Source organism: Balaenoptera borealis, assembly GCF_965194805.1.
Source record: "Balaenoptera borealis genome assembly, chromosome: 19".
Classification (NCBI taxonomy): domain Eukaryota; kingdom Metazoa; phylum Chordata; class Mammalia; order Artiodactyla; family Balaenopteridae; genus Balaenoptera; species Balaenoptera borealis.
This window is the reverse complement of record NC_138878.1, coordinates 27,231,848-27,250,173: the sequence shown is the minus strand read 5'-3', so window position 1 is coordinate 27,250,173 and position 18,326 is coordinate 27,231,848. Positions and strand designations below refer to the sequence as shown.

Sequence of the window (18,326 nt, the reverse complement as noted above, 5' to 3'; positions counted from 1 at the left end):
GTCTCAGGGCCGAGGGGCCCCGCGTGGGCCGCGCGAACCCCAGCACGGCCACCGAACCCAGGCACCCGGGCCGCAGCCGCGACTGACGGTGACGCCGCGGCGGCGGGTTGCATCAGCCTGCGCCCACGTGCTCCGCCCGCCCTGCCGCCCACGGAGCCGGGCGCCGATTGGGCCACGTTGGGGCAGTGCTCTCCACCCCAGCCAATGGGTGGCAGCCACAGAGGGTTCTGTCCGCAGAGTCCGGGCGCGGGGTGCCTATAAAAGGTGCCCGAGACGGGCGCGCGCGATCCAGAGAGGCGGAGCGTTTTTGTGGGGGTTGGGTGTGGCAGCGACACTTCCTGCCTGGCGTCTGGGAGCGCCGCCGAGCCCACAGCGCCGTCGACATGGAGCCCGAGCCCGTCACGCTCCTGGTGAAGAGCCCCAACCAGCGCCACCGCGACTTGGAGCTGAGCGGCGACCGCAGCTGGAGCGTGAGCCGCCTCAAGGCCCATCTGAGCCGCGTCTACCCCGAGCGCCCGGTGAGAGGAGCCCCCGGCTCCAGCTGCCAGCACTCCCCTAACCCCGGCTGTCATCCTCGCAGCCCTCCTCGCGTCGCCCTTGGGATGCCACGTCCTCCTCCCCTTTTCCTGTAACTTCTCGCTTCGCCGGCCTTCCCCTGACGGCTGGTGCTCCCCAGGTCCCCTCTCCCAGGCCTGTGGTCTCCCCCTTTCTGCCCTGCCGCCGTAGGCGCCCTCTGACGTGGTCCAGTGGCTGTCACTTCCTCGTTCTAGGCCGCCATCGTCCCGCCTTCCTGACGGGCCGCCTTCCCCTGTCACCTCGCGTCCTAGGTCCCCAAACTCTAACGGCTGTCGCACTCCTGCCATACCTCTTCAGACCCCTTCCCAGCCCCCTAGATCTGGCTTCCAGCCTTAGCCAAGCCGCTGAAACAGCAGTTTGACCTTGAGTGAGTCATTTCACCCTCCAAGCGTCAATTTCCCCAAAACGGCGGAGTGACTAGGTGTTCCTCGTTAGGATTGCATCCGATGGGCAGGAATAAGGACACAGAAGTGCTGCGAAACGAGTTTTCTGAATGTAGCCTCTCATTGCAGAGAGGTGAGGGCAGGGGCCAAGCCCGGCCAGTGGCTGGAGAAGCACGGTGAGCGCCCGGGCAGCGTGTGCTTAAGGCCCCACACCCGGGAACAGGACGTGGCGCTTCCCCTCCCAGTCCGCCTTCTGCCCTAGTCCCCTCCCTGTGAGCTGGACTCCACAGCCTGTGCTTAGTCCCAGGGAGGAGCCCGGTGTGTGCTTTCCGGTAAAAAGTGATTTAGAAGGAAAATAGGTGGAAGGAATCTCCTGGAGTCTGGGTTTTAAGACTCTGGTCCCTCAATTGGCAGAGACTTCCTCGCTTTGTTTTGGTTGACACATCTGTCAGCATCACCCTTAGGGCCACCCTCCCTCCCCAGCACGTGACGGAGGCTATGAGCTGGACCTTCCTGTATTTACTTTCTGCTCTAATATTATGTAAGTGTCAACAGTGTTCTTTACTGCCCACAACTGTAATTCTCCATCAAACAGGAGAGGGCATCAGGGCAGGACAAGATTGTGAAATTGTTCTTTCTTATCTGAAGTGTTGCAACGTGTCAGGGTGTAGCTTATGGGTCAGGTTGTTTTTGTTCCATATTGTCAAGAACGTGGAAGTGAGTTTCCCTCCTGAGTCGTTCTTTTGAAATGTGCTTATTTATTTAATAAGCTCCCATTCCTCTAGCATTCGCCTTGGCACTATTTGCAATTTCACCATAGCTGCTCCCAAGAAACAGGTGGCAGTGCTGCTGCGAGAATGGCTATTAGGTACACAAATTGGCGAAGCAGGTGTAGCCTCTAGTTGCGTCATTTGGTAAAAGGCGGTGTTTTGGAGGAGGGCTTCCCTTTAGGGCTTCCTTGGGTGAGGAACATCACTCCTATTAAGTCCGAGGACCCAAAGTTGTAAATAAAAGGTCTCTCAGGTCTGTATATCTGTGTTTAAAAATTTTGGCTGGAGCACATTCGTCATTTGCTTTCTAATGTGAGAAGCCTTACTTTATAATAGTTGTTTGCTTAATATATATTTTTTTAAATCAGCCTTCTGGATAAAGACGCAGAGTGTCAGTTCAGGCCTTTAACAGGCCTCAAATCACGGGCACCCGTGGTTTTCAAACTTTTTCTAGTGTGAAACTCTTTAACATAATGCAGGACCTCACCTATATAGTAACATTTACAAGTCCAGGTTTATAGCATTTACATATGAAGTTCAATCAGTGAGAACAATGATGAACACAGCATCCAATATATTTCTGCAGTTTGTTATAGTTGCCCAGTGTCCAAAAAACAAAAATCCTGATTTATGCAGATAAATAGGTACGGTTATTTTTTTGTTTGTTTTAAACAGCTTGCTTTAGAATCTTGGGCTACTTGGTAGGAGCAGCTTTATTCCAAATTTTGCATAATTGGTTATTTTGGCAAGAGTAGATTGAGAAGTTGCTGGTGAGCTCCGGTGTACTGACTTTGGTATATATCACTTGAAGCCATTATTTAAGTCCAGTTTTAAATTTTATTTATTTATGTTTGGCTGCGTTGGGTCTTTGTTGCTGTGCGCAGGCTTTCTCTAGTTGCGGCGAGCGGGGCCTACTCTTCGTTGCGGTGCGCGGGCTTCTCATTGTGGTGGCTTCTCTTGTTGCGGAGCACGGGCTCTAGGCACACGGGCTTCAGTAGTTGTGGCGCACAGGCTTAGCTGCTCCGCGGCATGTGGGATCTTCCCGGACCAGGGCTCGAACCCGTGTCCCCTGCATTGGCAGGCGGATTCTGAACCACTGTACCACCAGGGAAGTCCCTTAAGTCCAGTTTTTAAGGGAATTAAAAATGGATTTTAAAAGTGAGATTTGTATAAAAGTGTGTGGCACGACTGTGGTTTTAAAATCACTGGAATGGAGTAGAGTGGAATCTTGACTCTTTAGCAGCAGGTGACCTTGGACAAGTGAATTTTAGATTTTCCCCCTTACAATAGGCATACTAAATATCTCATAGGGTTGTGGTGTGGAATTTTACCACACACCATCTCCTCTTTAGCTGCATTTGTATGTTGGGAAAAGTCTCTTTGAGGGCTTAAGTTTAGAATTGCTTCATGTTATCTTGGGACAGTGCTAGGTGGTTTTAGGGAAGGCTGACTTTGAGTTTTCTCTGAGACCAAACTTTGAGTTTTGAAGTTCGTTGCTGTAGGAGCCCCATATTTGTGCTTTTTGTGGCAGAAAGCAATTTCCCTGGGAGTTAAGAAGTCAGGTAGCTTGCCATAGGTTTTGTGGACTGGAGGTAGTTTGCCATCCTAAATTTGTTTGCATGTTAGAGATCAGTTTAAAGTTAAGTACTTCCTAAGTAAAAGTTTTGTATATGGGGCCTTCGGAAAAATGTTTTCCTGTGATGCTGGGAAAAACACACACGTTTAAATTATTTGTATAAAACAGTTTCTTCTATGTTTGGGAACTTGAGGGGGCTAAGTGCTGACCTGTGCTGCTCTTTCTTTCCATAAGCGTCCAGAGGACCAGAGGTTAATTTATTCTGGGAAGCTGTTGTTGGATCACCAGTGTCTCAGGGACTTGCTTCCAAAGGTATCACTAAATATATTAACTTTTGAATGTTTTTGAGCACTACTAAGGTTGAATTCAGGTCCTAAAGTACCTCCTTATTACTTTCAGCAGGAAAACCGGCATGTTTTGCATCTGGTGTGCAGTGTGAAGAGTCCTTCCAGAATGCCAGAAGCCAGCACAAAGGTATGTCTGCTTTTTCATGATGATAACAATTCGTGTCATTCAGACTCTCAAGGTCGAAATAAAGGAAGTTGGATAAAACTCTTAAGTCTTTTTATCATATAATATTTTGTCTCTTCTCCAGTGAGAATCAGGAATAAGAAACTTACCAATACAAGTGAGAGTTTACTATAATAGTAGTAGACTTCCATTAGTGTTGTAGTGGAAAAGTGGAGTTCTGCAGTACACACTTTTCTGGGATTTGATTTGATCTATAGTGGCTGTGTATCCAGATCACCGAACTAGCAAGGCAGTCATGAATTTAGCACATAATAAATTTCTTCTAAGGAACCACTGATTTTTTTTTTTAATTAATTTATTTTATTTATTATTCATTATTTTTGGCTGCGTTGGGTCTTCATTGCTGTGCGCGGGCGCTCTCCAGCTGCAGTGAGCGGAGGCTACTCTTCGTTGTGGTGCGCAGGCCTCAGTAGTTGTGGCGCGCAGGCTCCAGAGCACAGGCTCAGTAGTTGTGGCATGTGGGCCCAGCCGCTCCGCGGCATGCGGGATCCTCTCGGACCAGGGCTCGAACCCGTGTCCCCTGCATTGGCAGGCGGACTCCCAACCACTGCGCCACCAGGGAAGTCCCTGATTTTTATAAAGAGTAAAACATGACTATGTTTACTTTGGAAATTTTCATTGTGATTATTTGTTTGGATAGGAAAAGGCCTCAGTCTTTATCAAGTGATCTCTAAAGACTTGCTTATGTTAGATGGTCAAAATCCCTCATTTTTCATTTCACAGTGTTAGTTCAAATATACGGTATTAAAGGACTTTCCTGGTGGCACAGTGGTTAAGAATCCACCTGCCAATGCAGGGGACACGGGTTCAATCCCTGGTCCGCGAAGATCCCACATACCGTGGAGCAACTAAGCCCCCGTGCCACAACTACTGAGCCTGTGCTCTAGAACCCGAGAGCCACAACTACTGAAGCCCTCCCATCTAGAGCCGGTGCTCCGCAACAAGAGTAGCCACGACAATGAGAAGCCCGCACACTGCAAAGAAGAGCAGCCCCTGCTTTCCTCAACTAGAGAAAGCCCACACGCAGCAGTAAAGACCCAATGCAGCCAAAATTAAAAATAAATAAATAAATAAATTTATTTTTAAAAATATAATACAGTATTAATATTCTAATGTGGTGATACACTCTAAATTTGCATTACAACTGTACATCCTGAAACATCTGAGTATAGTGTAAGAAATTCTTTAGGTTGCTGGCTGGGTTGTGTTTATAAATCTTATTGGTCAAATTTAATTTCTTAGTAAATTTAACACCATAAGATGTATAGAAAAAAAAAGATGTATAGAGCATTAACAGGAAGCTTTCTCACCAATGATAACTTCATTGGGAGATTTTAGTGAAACTACAGCATAGCTACTCTAGGAAAAAATACGGATTTTTTTTTAGTATCTGTATTGATACTGTGTTGAACAAATTTTAGAATATTCTTTATGTAACATTGCATCTGTTTGATTTTGTCAAGTTCAGAGGTCAGGGTTGGGGACATAAGCCATTCACAGAGAAAGAATCCTTGAAGCTTGATTTCACACCGTTGCATCAGGCCTTTTGTTCTCATGTTCATGTTACACTTATCTAGGTTGCTGAATCCATAGAGCAGCCCGCTGGTCTTAATCAGGGTCAGTCTCCTGGGGATTCCTCAAGTGACGGTTTAAGGCAAAGGGAGGTTGTTCGGAACCCTTCTCCCTCTGGATGGGAGACTATCTCGAGGTGAGTGTTGTAATAAAGAAGCAGGTTGTACAACATGAATGTGCATCATTTGCGTCAACTTAAGAATAAGCTGTGTTTATACTATATAGTCATAGAATTTTTAAATGGACAAAATTTTGCTTTATAAGGGCTTCACTTTAAAGATCTCTTCTGTATTTAACTTTTCTTAATACATAGCCTTTTAGGAAGATCTAAAAAGTGGAGATGCATGTCCTGAAAATCTGGGCATTTCTCCTCCTACGTGGGTGCACTTCACATTGCGCTGATCTCATGATAGGGAATTAGTGCTGGTGCAGAAAAGCAGCTGTTGTAAGCACTGTGCAGCTGCTTTGCCGAGTGGCTTTGTGCTTTGTCTGTCATAACAGTGGGTGACAAAAGGTGAAGGGATTGTTTGAGAAATGCTCTGCCAAGTACCATGTCGGTGGTGCTAGGAGAAAAGGAGCAATTAGAGCTTTTCTTTAGCGCAAAAGCCAGAAGCGACTAAATGCTGTGATGTTCGGATTTCACAGCTCTTGGAACACCTTACTATGAAAGATCCTTTGGGAAAAAACAGTTTATTAACTACAAGTTGAAACTCTGTTACTCCCTGAGTCCCCTGCCCACCGTTTCGTAGTAGTTTTTAATATCTGATTGTTGATAAAGTCAGGTGTTTGAGGAATGAAGAGTTGTTTTTTTTCTTAATGGAGGTTTTCAAATATACACGGAAGTAGAGGGAACTGTATAATGAATCTCCATATAATGATCAATTTTTGCCATACTTGCTTTATCTATTCCTGCTTCCCATTTTTTCCTGAAGTATTTAAAAGTAATTCCCAGACATTGTCAGTTCAGTTCTACATAGTTCAGGATATAACTCTAAAAACCTTTCAGTTATCTTGCGTATCTGCAGTGTCATCATCATCAGAGCTAACAAAAGCACTTTGTTATTTTCTCATTTCCATGTACTGTATCTTTTTTAAATGATCAAAAACAGTATCGTACCAAGACCTATTTGTATTAGAATACAACTTTAGAAATACTCTGGGTATGGAATTTGGTTAAGTTCCATACCTAGCATATAAAGTGGATAATTGAATTCATTATTGGATAGAAACACTTAAAACTGCTTCCCTTTTTCTGACTATACGATTTGAGAATTGAGGCTCATATCTGACTATGAATTTTACCATAATAAAACTTGATTTCATCCAACAAATATTTATTGGACAGCCAGTGCATATAACTTTGTTTAAGGATATGAATTGACCAGCAGAGATGACCACATAACAACTCCTGATCTTTCTGCAGTTCTGTTAGTTTGAATTTTGTGAAGTGGTGCCAAAGGAGTTCACTGTGTAGGGCTCACAAAACCAGAGATGACTCCCACACACAGCCTGCCCCAGGCTGCGCTGGATGATAGAAGCATGAGTTTGGTGTCAAACAGATCTCAAATCCAGCCCTACTATTTACAGGTTCAGTGACCTCGTGCAGATCCTTTGTCTTCCCTGAGCTGCACTCGGGCTCCCCTCTGTAAAATGGCAGGGTGGAGAGCTCCCTCCCCACAAGGTTGTTGGGGATCCCGTGAGATAACAGCCCGGCGGCCTTACAGGGCACAAGTGGTCAGTAAGCATGCATGGGTGGTGCCACACATAACTCTGCTCCCCGTATAGTTCAGATCTAGGGGTGAGGGAGAAATGGGTATTGGGAGGAAAGGAGTATTTCCTGCAGAAAAGACTTTGGGAGAGGTGTGACTTTTTAGAGCTGCTCCCTAAAGAATGAATAGTGGGGTTTAGACCTTCAGTGAGACTCAGCAAGTCTAAAATAAGGGTGGGGATCCACTTAGAGTGAAAAGGTCCAGCTTGTTTGTACATCATGGTGATGACATCATGAGACCCCAGTGCTGGGCAGAGGGCTCTTGTTTTCCCATGGGATCCAGACCATGGGAGGGGGGCTTTGTCAGTACTTTCTGTGATTGTATTACACAGGTGCATCACCCAGAAATCTACATGTAACTGTCATAAAGCTCAATCTTCTGTCTCTTTGTTTTGAATTCCTGATTGTAATTTAAACTTAATTTTCACTTATTCATACTAAACCAACTCAAACAGAGCATTTTTTGAAATCTTTCATAGGCCTGAAGCTGTCCAGCCGGCGTTCCAAGGCCTGGGGCCTGGTTTCTCAGGCTACACAACCTATGGGTGGCTGCAGCTCTCCTGGTTCCAGCAGATATACGCACGGCAGTACTACATGCAGTAGTGAGTCTTTACTCACGACACTGGGTGTGGCCAGGGCTCCCAGAAATGGAGGGAACTCCCATCCATGTTACCCACAAAGTTAGGGAGGGCGGGATGAGTGTGTCAGAGTCCTGCTCTGTGGGTGGGATAGAGGATAAATGGTAACTACTAATCTGTGTATTGACGCGTAGTTGGCTGACTGATCCATAGTTTGATGACTTTATTTAGAATATGTTATTTCCTTTTTTTTTCTTTTCAATTTGTGATATCTTTAACATTTTATGAAAATTTTAATTTGCTACTGCACCATGTTTTCATGGTCGCCTTGATGTTTAATTCCAGATGAAATTTACTAAGCGGCTTCTCTTAGGAGTAGAAAAGGCATTTATAGATATGACTGTTAGTAAAGAAGTTCTTCACTAAGTTAAAGAAAAATCAAGTTTGTATATGCCTACTTAATAGTAAAAGATCCCTGCGTAAATGAGGTTATGAGAACCAGTCTTCATGGTGCCTTGCTCTCAACAGTATTTGCCTCTGTCATTTTTATTTTAGCTTAGCAGCCACTGCTGCATCAAGGGCTTTTGTCCCCTCGCCAAGTGCACAAGAGATACCTGTGGTCTCTGCGCCTGCTCCAGCCCCTATCCACAACCAGTTTCCAGCTGAAAACCAGCCCGCCAATCAGAATGCTGCTCCTCAAGTGGTGGTTAACCCTGGGGCCAATCAGAACTTGCGGATGAATGCACAGGGTGGCCCTATTGTGGAAGAAGATGATGAGATAAATCGAGATTGGTTGGATTGGACCTATTCAGCAGCTACGTTTTCCGTCTTTCTTAGTATCCTCTACTTCTACTCTTCCCTGAGCAGATTCCTCATGGTCATGGGGGCCACCGTTGTTATGTACCTGTAAGCAGATGATTTTGCTTTCCCTTTTTTCCCTTTACTACAGATTACACTATGTGGTGACCCAAACCAAGTACAGATTTTCCTCTTTTTTGAGCAGTCTCAGTCAATATTTAAGGAGGTGTATTTAAGTAGTACGTCATTCTAGGATTTTCGATGGAAAGAATTGATGGCTTGGTTGCACATTGCCAGAAACACAATTAATTCTCTGTTAATACAGGAACAACATTCTCTTCTTTTCCTCTAGTTAAGTTACCTGCCAGGCTCATGAACCACAATAAAACAGCCATACTGAGGCATGGAAAGGAAAATTGTATTTGTGTTGAATAAGAACATATTTATCTTTTATCAGGCTACAGCTGCCTTCTAGGATAAAGGGCAGGCAAAGGCTGTGGCATAGTCCTGAAGGGCCAGAGATCCATCACAGACCTGGCATTTGGCTTTATCTATGGCTTAGAGCAGTGGTTCTCAACCAGGATAGTTTTGCATCTGCCCTCTACCCTCGCCCCCAAGACGTTTGGCGGTGTTTGGAGACATTTTTGACTGTCACAGCGAGGGGGGTGGTCCTGCTGGCATCTGGTTGGTAGCTGTTAAACATCCTGTGGTGCCCAGGGCAGCCCCACAGTAAATATCCAGCCCAGTATGTCAGCAGTACCAAAGTTCAAAAACCCTGGCCTAGAGTGATATGTCCTTGTATGTGGCAAAAACTGACAGAAGAAATTTTTCCTCCGTAGGAAAATGGATTTTTATTTTAGTTTTTAAAAATCTTAAAAAAGAAATATTTAGAATAATGCATTAAGTACTTATATCCAGTATTAATCATTGTTATATTTTGTTATATTTGCTTCAAGACTTGGGTTTAATTGGATTTTTCAGATGCAACTTTTAGTTAATTCTTTAAATTCTATAGTCTCTAGAATCATATATGTAGGTGACCAAATCTAGGTCTTATTAGTATGTTATTACATATATTATAGTCACAGCTGTGTGTGTATTTCCCCTTCCCCCTCTGTTCAGGTTTTCATGTGTAAGGTTTAGGTCAGATGAAGAAGTATTTATTGAGCACATACTATGTGTCAGGTGCTGTTTATGTTGCTGGGCACATGATAATGAATAAAGCCTAGTTTCCATAGTGCCTGTCAAGAACCTGACAGGCCAGTGAGAAAGTCTAGGAGCCGGTGTGGTGGAATGTCTCTGCAGATGGGCCTGGCTGCGAGCTTCTAATCAGGTTCTGCTCTGATGAGAGGAGGGGAGCAAGGGGGACCTCATCTCATTGAGAGAACCCTTAAATTCTTGAGTACATGTCACTCTGATGTTCACTAAGATGGACTTTATATGCTTCCTTTGAAGGCATCATGTCGGGTGGTTTCCATTCCGACAGGGGCCAGTTCAGAACTTCCCGAATGATGGTCCTCCTCAGGAAGCTGCAAATCAGGACCCCAACAATAACTTCCAGGTATGGAGTTTCTGCTGGAGCCCAGCGATCTTGGTGTGAAACACCGGGCTCTTGAGTCCTTAATCTTTAGATACCTTGTGGTGTACCATTTTATTAAGCTCAATATTTCAAGATTTTTTTCAAATTTATTCTTATAGCATTAGCTATTTTTAAAACATTGTGTCATAAAATCCATCAGGTATTTTTGTCATGTGGCAATTTGCATTTTGGCATATATAAGTAATGTTGTTTTTAAACTCACTATTTTTAGTGTTCATTCTCAGTAACGATATGTTATACCATGGAAACTGCTAATGGAGAGTTATTCTAATTAAGGATTAGGAACATAAGCCTGTCTCACAGAATAGATTTCCTGGAAAATAACAGAAATAGAATTTTTAGGGACTTCCCTGGTGGTCCAGTGGCTAAGACTCTGTGCTCCCAGTACAGGGGGCCCGGGTTCTATCCCCCGTCAGGGAACTAGATCCCACGTGCCGCAACTAAAATATCCCGCACGCAGCAACGAAGATCGAAGATCCCTTGTGCTGCAACTAACACCCATCACTGCCAAATAAATAAATATTTAAAAAAAGAAATAGAATTTTTATAAGGCAGTTTAATGCATAATCCTAAAGGATAGTCTTTTTAATATAAAGTGTCACCCTTGAATCTGTTTTTAGAATCCTGTGTTTCCAGTTTTAGTTTTTTTTTTTAACTCGGGACACTGCCAAAATTAGAAAAATATCCACATTTAATGAAGTGGCTAACTTAATTACTAGTTTAATAATAGTTGAAGATCTAGTTACAGTACTTCATTTGATCTGATACTTGCTGCCAGGAATATTGAAAACTATGAGAATGTTCCAGCACAGTTGTGCTACGGAGGCTGGAGAAGGAGCTCCGTCCAGCCGGGGATGTCGTCCCCAGGGTCCTGCCTGCCTGGCTTGGCTTATGGGGCAAGGGGCCAGGGAGCCACTCTGCCCTTTCCTGACATTATTGGGTGCTTCTCACGGTCCTTTCTTCTCCTTGTATTTTATTACCTGTAGGAAGACCCTGATCCTGAAATTGCAGACCCCAACCGCCTCCCTCCAGACAGGGACGTAGTGGATGACGAGCAGACCAGCCCTTCATTCATGAGCACAGCCTGGCTCGTCTTCAAGACTTTCTTTGCCTCTCTTCTTCCGGAAGGCCCCCCAGCCATAGCAAACTGATGGTGTTTGCGGTCTGGCTGCTAGAGGCTTTGGCAGGCGTGGACTGGATCATCTGGTTCCGGCTAGATTTCCTTACCTGGACGTGGCGATGGCACAGAATTAGTAAAAGAATCAACAAAGAGGATGATATGCTTTTGTGATTCTGCAGAAGCAGAAAGTAAGACGTGAAGCCATGATACAAATTGATGAACAAAAAATGCCTAAGGCTTCTCATGTCTTTATTCTGAAGAGCTTTAATATATATTGTTGTAGTTTAATAGACATTGTAAGTAGAAGGCATTAGTGTCGCATGTTTATGCCTGAGGAACTTTTCCAGATGTGTGTGTCTGCATGTGTGTGTGTACATAGATGTCATAGATGCAGAAATGGTTCTGCTGGTACGATTTGATTCCTGTTGGAATGTTTAAATTACACTAAGTGTACTACTTTATATAATCAATGAAATTGCTAGACATGTTTTAGCAGGACTTTTCTAGGAAAGACTTATGTATAATTGCTTTTTAAAATGCAGTGCTTTACTTTAAACCAAGAGGAGCTTTGCAGAGGTGAAAACCTTTGCTGGGTTTTCTGTTCAATAAAGTTTTACTATGAATGACCCTGGCGGAGACTCCTGTCATCTTAGCAGTTTACTCCGTGTCCATCATCTCTGGATGGTCAACAGCTGAGTTGCTGATTTTTGAGTAACCTGAATATTTTGCTTCTTTTTATTAAAGAATTGTTTGTACTGATGAAGAAGATAAGGTAAGGCCACGAAAGTTTTAATTTACTAAGATTATGCTTGTGTTTGCCCCCCATTTCCTGATTTAAACAGTACTGGCTTATGTTGTAACCCATCAGAGTTAAATTCCCCCGATTTAAAGTTAGTGGCATTAAGTACCTTTCACCTGCTCACATGTCATGCTTAGCTTACTTTTGGACTTTAATCCTTCTTTTAAGTATTATTTTTGAGACTAATCTGAAAAGTAAAGTGCTGTGTACTTTTTAACATGAGTGATGCTGTAAGTAGAATGCTAAAGGCCTGGGAGTGTTGTTTTGGGCAAAGTATAATCAGCTTCTTGTGTCATGGTCGTGATCATTTAAATGAATTGTGACTGGACACATTGACATCAAATAAACATTCACTGAACAATTCATAGCCAGATGCTGGGTAGATACAAAGCTGTTTTATGTATGGTCGTGCTTTAAAAAGCCAACTAAGATAATTATGTAAGGAGTGAAATGACATAGAGTTTCAAATAACACCAGACCTCCAGAACAAAGGAATAGTCGGTCAGGAGGCAGTGATTATTGATGAGTTATGAAGGCAATGTTTGCTTGAAGGAAGAAGTGACTTGAGACTGGAGGTTTTATAGTTTTACGAGTGAGGAAGTAGGTGACAGAGAAAGCCTGAGGAGCTGGAGAGAAGGGTCACAGCAGAAGCAAGAGTGCAGAGGTGAGACTTCCCTCCTGCCATGAAGCTGGATTGATGACAGTGGTCATTAAGAGTTGATACGAAGGTCATTTAAAACTGTTGGGTGGAAAATCCTGTGGTTCTGCAGAGCAAGGGGCATCATCGTTTGGAAGAGGGGCCTGGAGCCCCAGGCAGCTGGCGGTGCCCAGCTCCTGTTTCTGAAGGAGTGGGGCCTCTCTCCCTGTGGTGTCGGGTTGCATCGATTAAACTCCAGATTCCACCAGCCCAAAATAGTTCCAGGATGGTGCTCCTGAGGGCAGCTGACAAGGGTTCAGATTGTCCAAAGCCCCACCAATACAAGAGAAGAACCTTCAGACAGGAGCCAAGGCTTAAGAGCGCTGTTGGGTGGGAGACGTGGCAGAAATAACAGTGCTTCCACAACAGTTACTAAATATAGCATAAGGATGTACTACATACCACTGTTAATACTTAGGAAATTATTGGTTTGGTTATTTGTTGTTAAGTAGCAATTAAAAAGCTAAAAGCACAAACCAAAAAATTTCCAAATGCTAGCTCAAGCCATAGTAGCTTTTTAAGTTTGCATTTTCCAAGGTGTGTTTTCTTGAATCCTAGTTCTATAGAAGAAACACTCCAGACAATGAGCCCATGGTCAAGTAAATTTGGAAACCAGGTTGATTCCAGTTGGTGGGTTTCTTCACTGCAGGATTCCTGGGGCCTTTAATATGCTGATGTACTTTTGAAGGAGAGTGTGTGGTCTGCGGCCCCTCTGTTCTGTGAACCTGCCCATGACTGAACGGAGTGCCACGGTTGGGGAAATGCAGTTGTTACTATTAATCAGCACCTTGTTTGGCATTCTAAGCAGCAAACAGATGCCTGGTGAGAAGTGATGGCATACATCCATAATGAACAATGGAGTTAAATATTCTTTATATGGCCAGGGAGGGGATCAGAAGCCATGCGGATCTAGAGTCTGACTGAGAGGGAGAGGTTACAGGTCATCTTTGTCACAAGGAGCTCTTTTACCCATTTCTAAGGAAGTTAACCCTTTGTCAGAAGGGTGGCCTCCCCTGGGTAGTTACCTTGAGAGATGCTGCTGATTCTTCTCAGGACCTATGCCCACCCCGCCTCTCTTTGCTTCTAGACCTATAACCAGACTCAAGTCCCAGCAGGCCTCAAGGAGTGAACAGCTTTTTGCTACACCCCGGAAGAGCTGCATGATTTTTCCAATTTATACAGACAGATCTGGGGAGGTACGTGGGAATGGATATTAATGGGTGTGGGTTAGTGGTGGAAGCAACACTGAGTTGGATCAGGCTGAGTTTATTAACACGGACGCACTAAGCAGAGATTCTGCGTTTACTGTTTTAGCGTGAAGAGTGAGGAAGGACTCTAATAGTTTAGTTGGCTGAAACATAGTCTAACAGGTGGCCTACACTCAATGAAGTTGAATTGCCAGGATTGCTTTAGGGAACTGTAGCGGAAGGTATTCAGAATCTTAGGGAGATTGGAATGTTAGAGTGGATTTTTTTTTTTTTAATATTTATTTATTTATTTTGGCTGCGCCGGTTCTTAGTTGCGGCATGTGGGATCTTCATTGCAACACGTGGGATCTTTTAGTTGCAGCATGAGGACTTCTTACTTGCAGCATGCCTGCGGGATCTAGTTCCCCCACCAGGGATCGAACCCAGGCCCCCTGCATTGGTAGCACGGCGTCTTACCCACTGGACCACTCGGGAAGTCCATTAGAGTGGATTTATCATGTGAGACCAGCTCACCCACCCTGGGAGGGTCCAGAGGACACACCTTTCACCACGACTGTGAGAAATAAATTTGTGAGGGGAGCCCAGCGTCATTGCAGAGCTCTGTGGTCACTCTTCTCTGTAGGTCAGAAATTATAGTGGGAACCACAGCTACTGAACTAGGATCCTTAAATACAATAGGGATAATCGGATTCCAGGGTGGCAGGGGCCAAGTGGTAGAACTTAAATCACCAGAGATAAGGTGGCTGTGGATACCATTATGGTACCAGCAGAGTCTAAAAACAACTCAGAATCGTTGGACTTGCAGAGACCTAGGGTGTTGGCCAGTTGATCATAGTATCCCTTGGAAAGAAAGAAACGGGCAGGCTAACTGAATTCTTGATCTGTGTAAACAGAAGTGAACAGAAGTCCCAGTTGAATCACCCAAACAGAATTAGCTTCTCCATCAATTCCCGGACTTGAGACAGTTTCCAGACCCAGAAACCCTTGAATGAAGGGGGGGCAAGTCTCCTTGAGGAAGGACCCTGCAACACTGAAAAAATTTACACTGTTTCGCCCAGCCTCCCCCTAAAGGAACCTGCAGCTTTTTATCAAGCTGACTGTGCATTGGGGAAAAGGAAATAATCAACTTTGGTGGGGATGGCTGGACACAGCCTCTAAAACTAATTCAAGGAGACCCAAAACGTGACTGTGGTCCGCCAGTCAAGAGTAGAAACTTATGGGGCTTCCCTGGTGGCGCAGTGGTTAAGAATCCACCTGCCAATGTAGGGGACCGTGGGTTCGAGCCCTGGTCCAGGAGGATCCCACATGCCACAGAGCAACTAAGCCCGTGCACCACAACTACTGAGCCTGCGCTCTAGAGCCCATGAGCCACAACTACTGAAGCCCTCCCACCTAGAACCCGTGCTCCGCAACAAGAGAAGCCACCGCAATGAGAAGCCCGCGCACCTCAACGAAGAGTAGCCCCCACTCACCGCAACTAGAGAAGGCCCGCGCGCAGTAACAAAGACCCAAGGCGGCCAAAAATAAATAAAATTTTTTAAAAATGCTCAATTTAAGAAAAAAAAAAAAGAGTAGAAACTTATGGAGATCAGGTCCATCTCACAGTAGGTCCAGTGGGTCCCTGAACCCATCTTGTGGTTATGTCCCCAGTTCCAGAATGTATAGTTGAAATAGACATACAGGCACATCTTGTTTTACTGTGCTTCACTTTATTGTGCTTCGCAGATAACTGGTTTTTTTTTTTTTTTTTGCAGATTGAAGGTTTGTGGTGACCGCTGCGCTGAGCAAGTCTATATCAGGACCATTCTTCCAGCAGCATTTGCTCACTTCGTGTCTCTGTGTCAGATGTTGGTGATTCTCTCAATATTTCAAATCCTCCACCAGCAAAAAGGTGATGCCTCGCTGAAGGCTCAGATGGCAATGAGCGTTCTTTAGCAACACAGTATTTTTAAATTAAGGTACGTACATTGTTTTATTAGACATAATGTTATTCCACACTTAATAGACTACGGTATAGTGTAAACATAACTTTTACAGGCACTGGGAAACCAAAAAAAGTTCATATGACTCACTTTATTGCGATATTCACTTTATTGCAGTGGCCTGGAACCGAACCCGCGGTATCTCCGAGGTGTGCCTGTACTTAGCAACGGGCAGAATCCCCACATTGGTTCCCTCACGTGTGGAGTGAGGCCTATTATGGTAGGAAAACCAAGTGGAAGTCTCGAGAACTGCCTCTACCTAGGAAAATGGTAAATGAAAAACAATACTGCATCCCTGGAGGGACTACAGAGATCATTGCCACCATCAAGGACTAGAGAGATGCAGGGGTGGTGACTCCCACGTCTCCAACCCCCATTCTGTCTGTGCAGAAGACAGATGGATGACAGTGGATGATCATAAACTGACGATTGGAGGTGGTGGCTCCAATTGCAGCTGCTCTTCCAGATGTGGTTTCATTACTTGAGCAAATTAACACATCCCCTGGTTCCTGGTTTGCAGCTACTGATCTGGCAAGAGCTCTTTTCTCAATACCTGTTAGTAAAGACCACGAAAAGCAGTTTGCTTTCAGCTGGCCAGACCAGCAATACACCTTCACTGTCCTGCCTCGGGTAGATCAACTCTCCAGCCTGATGTCATTATAATTTGGTCTGCAGGTATCTTGATCACTTTTCCCTTCCACAAAATATCCCACAGGTTTAACATCGATGATATATGCGGATTCCATCTAGAGAACAAGAAGTAGTAACTATAGATATACTGGTAAGACATTTGCATTGTTGATGGTGGGAAATAAATTTCACCAAAAGTCAGGGGCCTTCCACCTCAGTGAAATTTCTAGCGATGCCCTGGTTGGTGGGTGCGTGTCAAGATATCTATTTTTTCAGTGAAGGATAAGTTATTACATCTGGCCCCTCCTACAGCCAAAAAACCAGGCACAACACCTAGTTGGCCTCTCTGAATATTGGACCTCTCTGGGTGTGTCACTCTGGCCCATTTACCAAGTGACCTGAAAAGCTGCTTGTTTTGAGTGGGGCCCAGAACAAGAGAAGGATTTGCACCAGGTCCAGGCTGCTGTGTGCGCTGCTCTGCCACTTGGGCCACAGGATCCAGCAGATCTCCTGGTGCTTGAAGAGACGGGGGCAGGCAGGGATGCTGTCTGGAGCTTGCGGCAGGTCCCTACGGGTGAATCACAGTGGAGGCCCTTAGGATTCGGGGGCAAAGTCCTGCCATCCTCTGCAGATAATCCCTTTCCTTCTGAGTAACTACTGAGTCATTGGATTTACATCTGCAAAGACTCTATTTCCAAATAAGGTCACATTCCAGGGTTCTGGATGAACATGAACCAGGGGGGACGCAATTCACCCCACAAGAGGGAGAAGTGCTTTCCGGAGACACAACATTGATGTCATTGAACTGGAAGTTCAGACAGCTACCAGCCACTTCGGGCTCCTCAAGCCTCCAAGTCATCAGGCAGAGAAGGGAGTTATCCTATTGGTTGGGGTGACTGACCCTGACTACCAAGAGAAAATCGGGCTGCTACTATACAATTAAGGAAGAAGATGTGCGGAATACAGGAGATCCCTAAGGCTACCCTGCCTTAAAGTCGATGGAAAATGCAATTAAGGCAGGACTACTAATGGCCCTGACTCTTCAGGAATGAAGGTTTGGGTCACCCCAGCAACCATGACCAGCTGAGGTGCTTGCTGAGGGTGTGGAATGGGTAGTGGAAGAAAGTAGTTGTAAAGACCCGCTACATCTATGTGACCAGTTGCAGAAATGAGGCCTGTAATTATCATGAATTATCTTGTAATTTTCATGTAATTCATCATCTTGTTGTGCTGTTTGTATCTTCGTACACAAACTTGTATAGATATATAGTAAGTATAAAATAAATCTTTTTGTCTTCTTCCCTTATCTCCTTATCATGTAACATAAGATGAATGAATAATAGTTAACTTTACATAACAGGATCTTTCTTCTTTGGCCATGCAGCCTGCGGGATCTTAGTTCCCCGACCAGAGATCGAACCCGTGCCGCCTGCAGTGGAAGCACAGAGTCTTAACCACTGGACCGCCAGGGAAGTCCCTACATCACAGGATTTAAGTTACAGGATCTCATAGAGAAGAGTAACTGTCACCCAAGGACTTGGCATCCTCTCCTGGGGAAAGGATCTGTGTGTTTTGGGTTATAGGCAAGATAGTTGCATCACATTCGATGGAAGCAAGGCTTTGTTATTTTCTTTATCCGGAGATTAAGTGTGGTTTAAGGACGTGTGCGTGGGTAGCAAGTTGATAAAAGGTGAACTGGGCTAGGCCTAGTCATTCAATCAAACACTAATCTAGGTGT

General features: G+C 44.7%; 1 protein-coding gene across 2 annotated transcripts; it reads left to right on the top strand.

Annotated features, from left to right (window-relative positions):
* Positions 1-252: 252 nt before the first annotated feature.
* On the top strand, positions 253-11,903 carry HERPUD1 (homocysteine inducible ER protein with ubiquitin like domain 1). Of its 2 annotated transcripts, XM_082368538.1 has the most exons (8): positions 253-518; positions 3,540-3,617; positions 3,705-3,779; positions 5,414-5,544; positions 7,656-7,778; positions 8,310-8,660; positions 10,008-10,113; positions 11,139-11,903. In XM_082368538.1, the coding sequence occupies exons 1-8, from the start codon at positions 384-386 to the stop codon at positions 11,301-11,303; spliced, it is 1,164 nt and encodes a 387-aa protein (XP_082224664.1). In that variant the 5' UTR covers positions 253-383; the 3' UTR covers positions 11,304-11,903. The 2 variants fall into 2 exon arrangements, with proteins under 2 accessions (XP_082224664.1, XP_082224663.1); XM_082368537.1 differs by lacking the exon at positions 10,008-10,113 and having other exon boundaries at positions 263-518.
* The last annotated feature ends 6,423 nt before the right edge of the window (positions 11,904-18,326 follow it).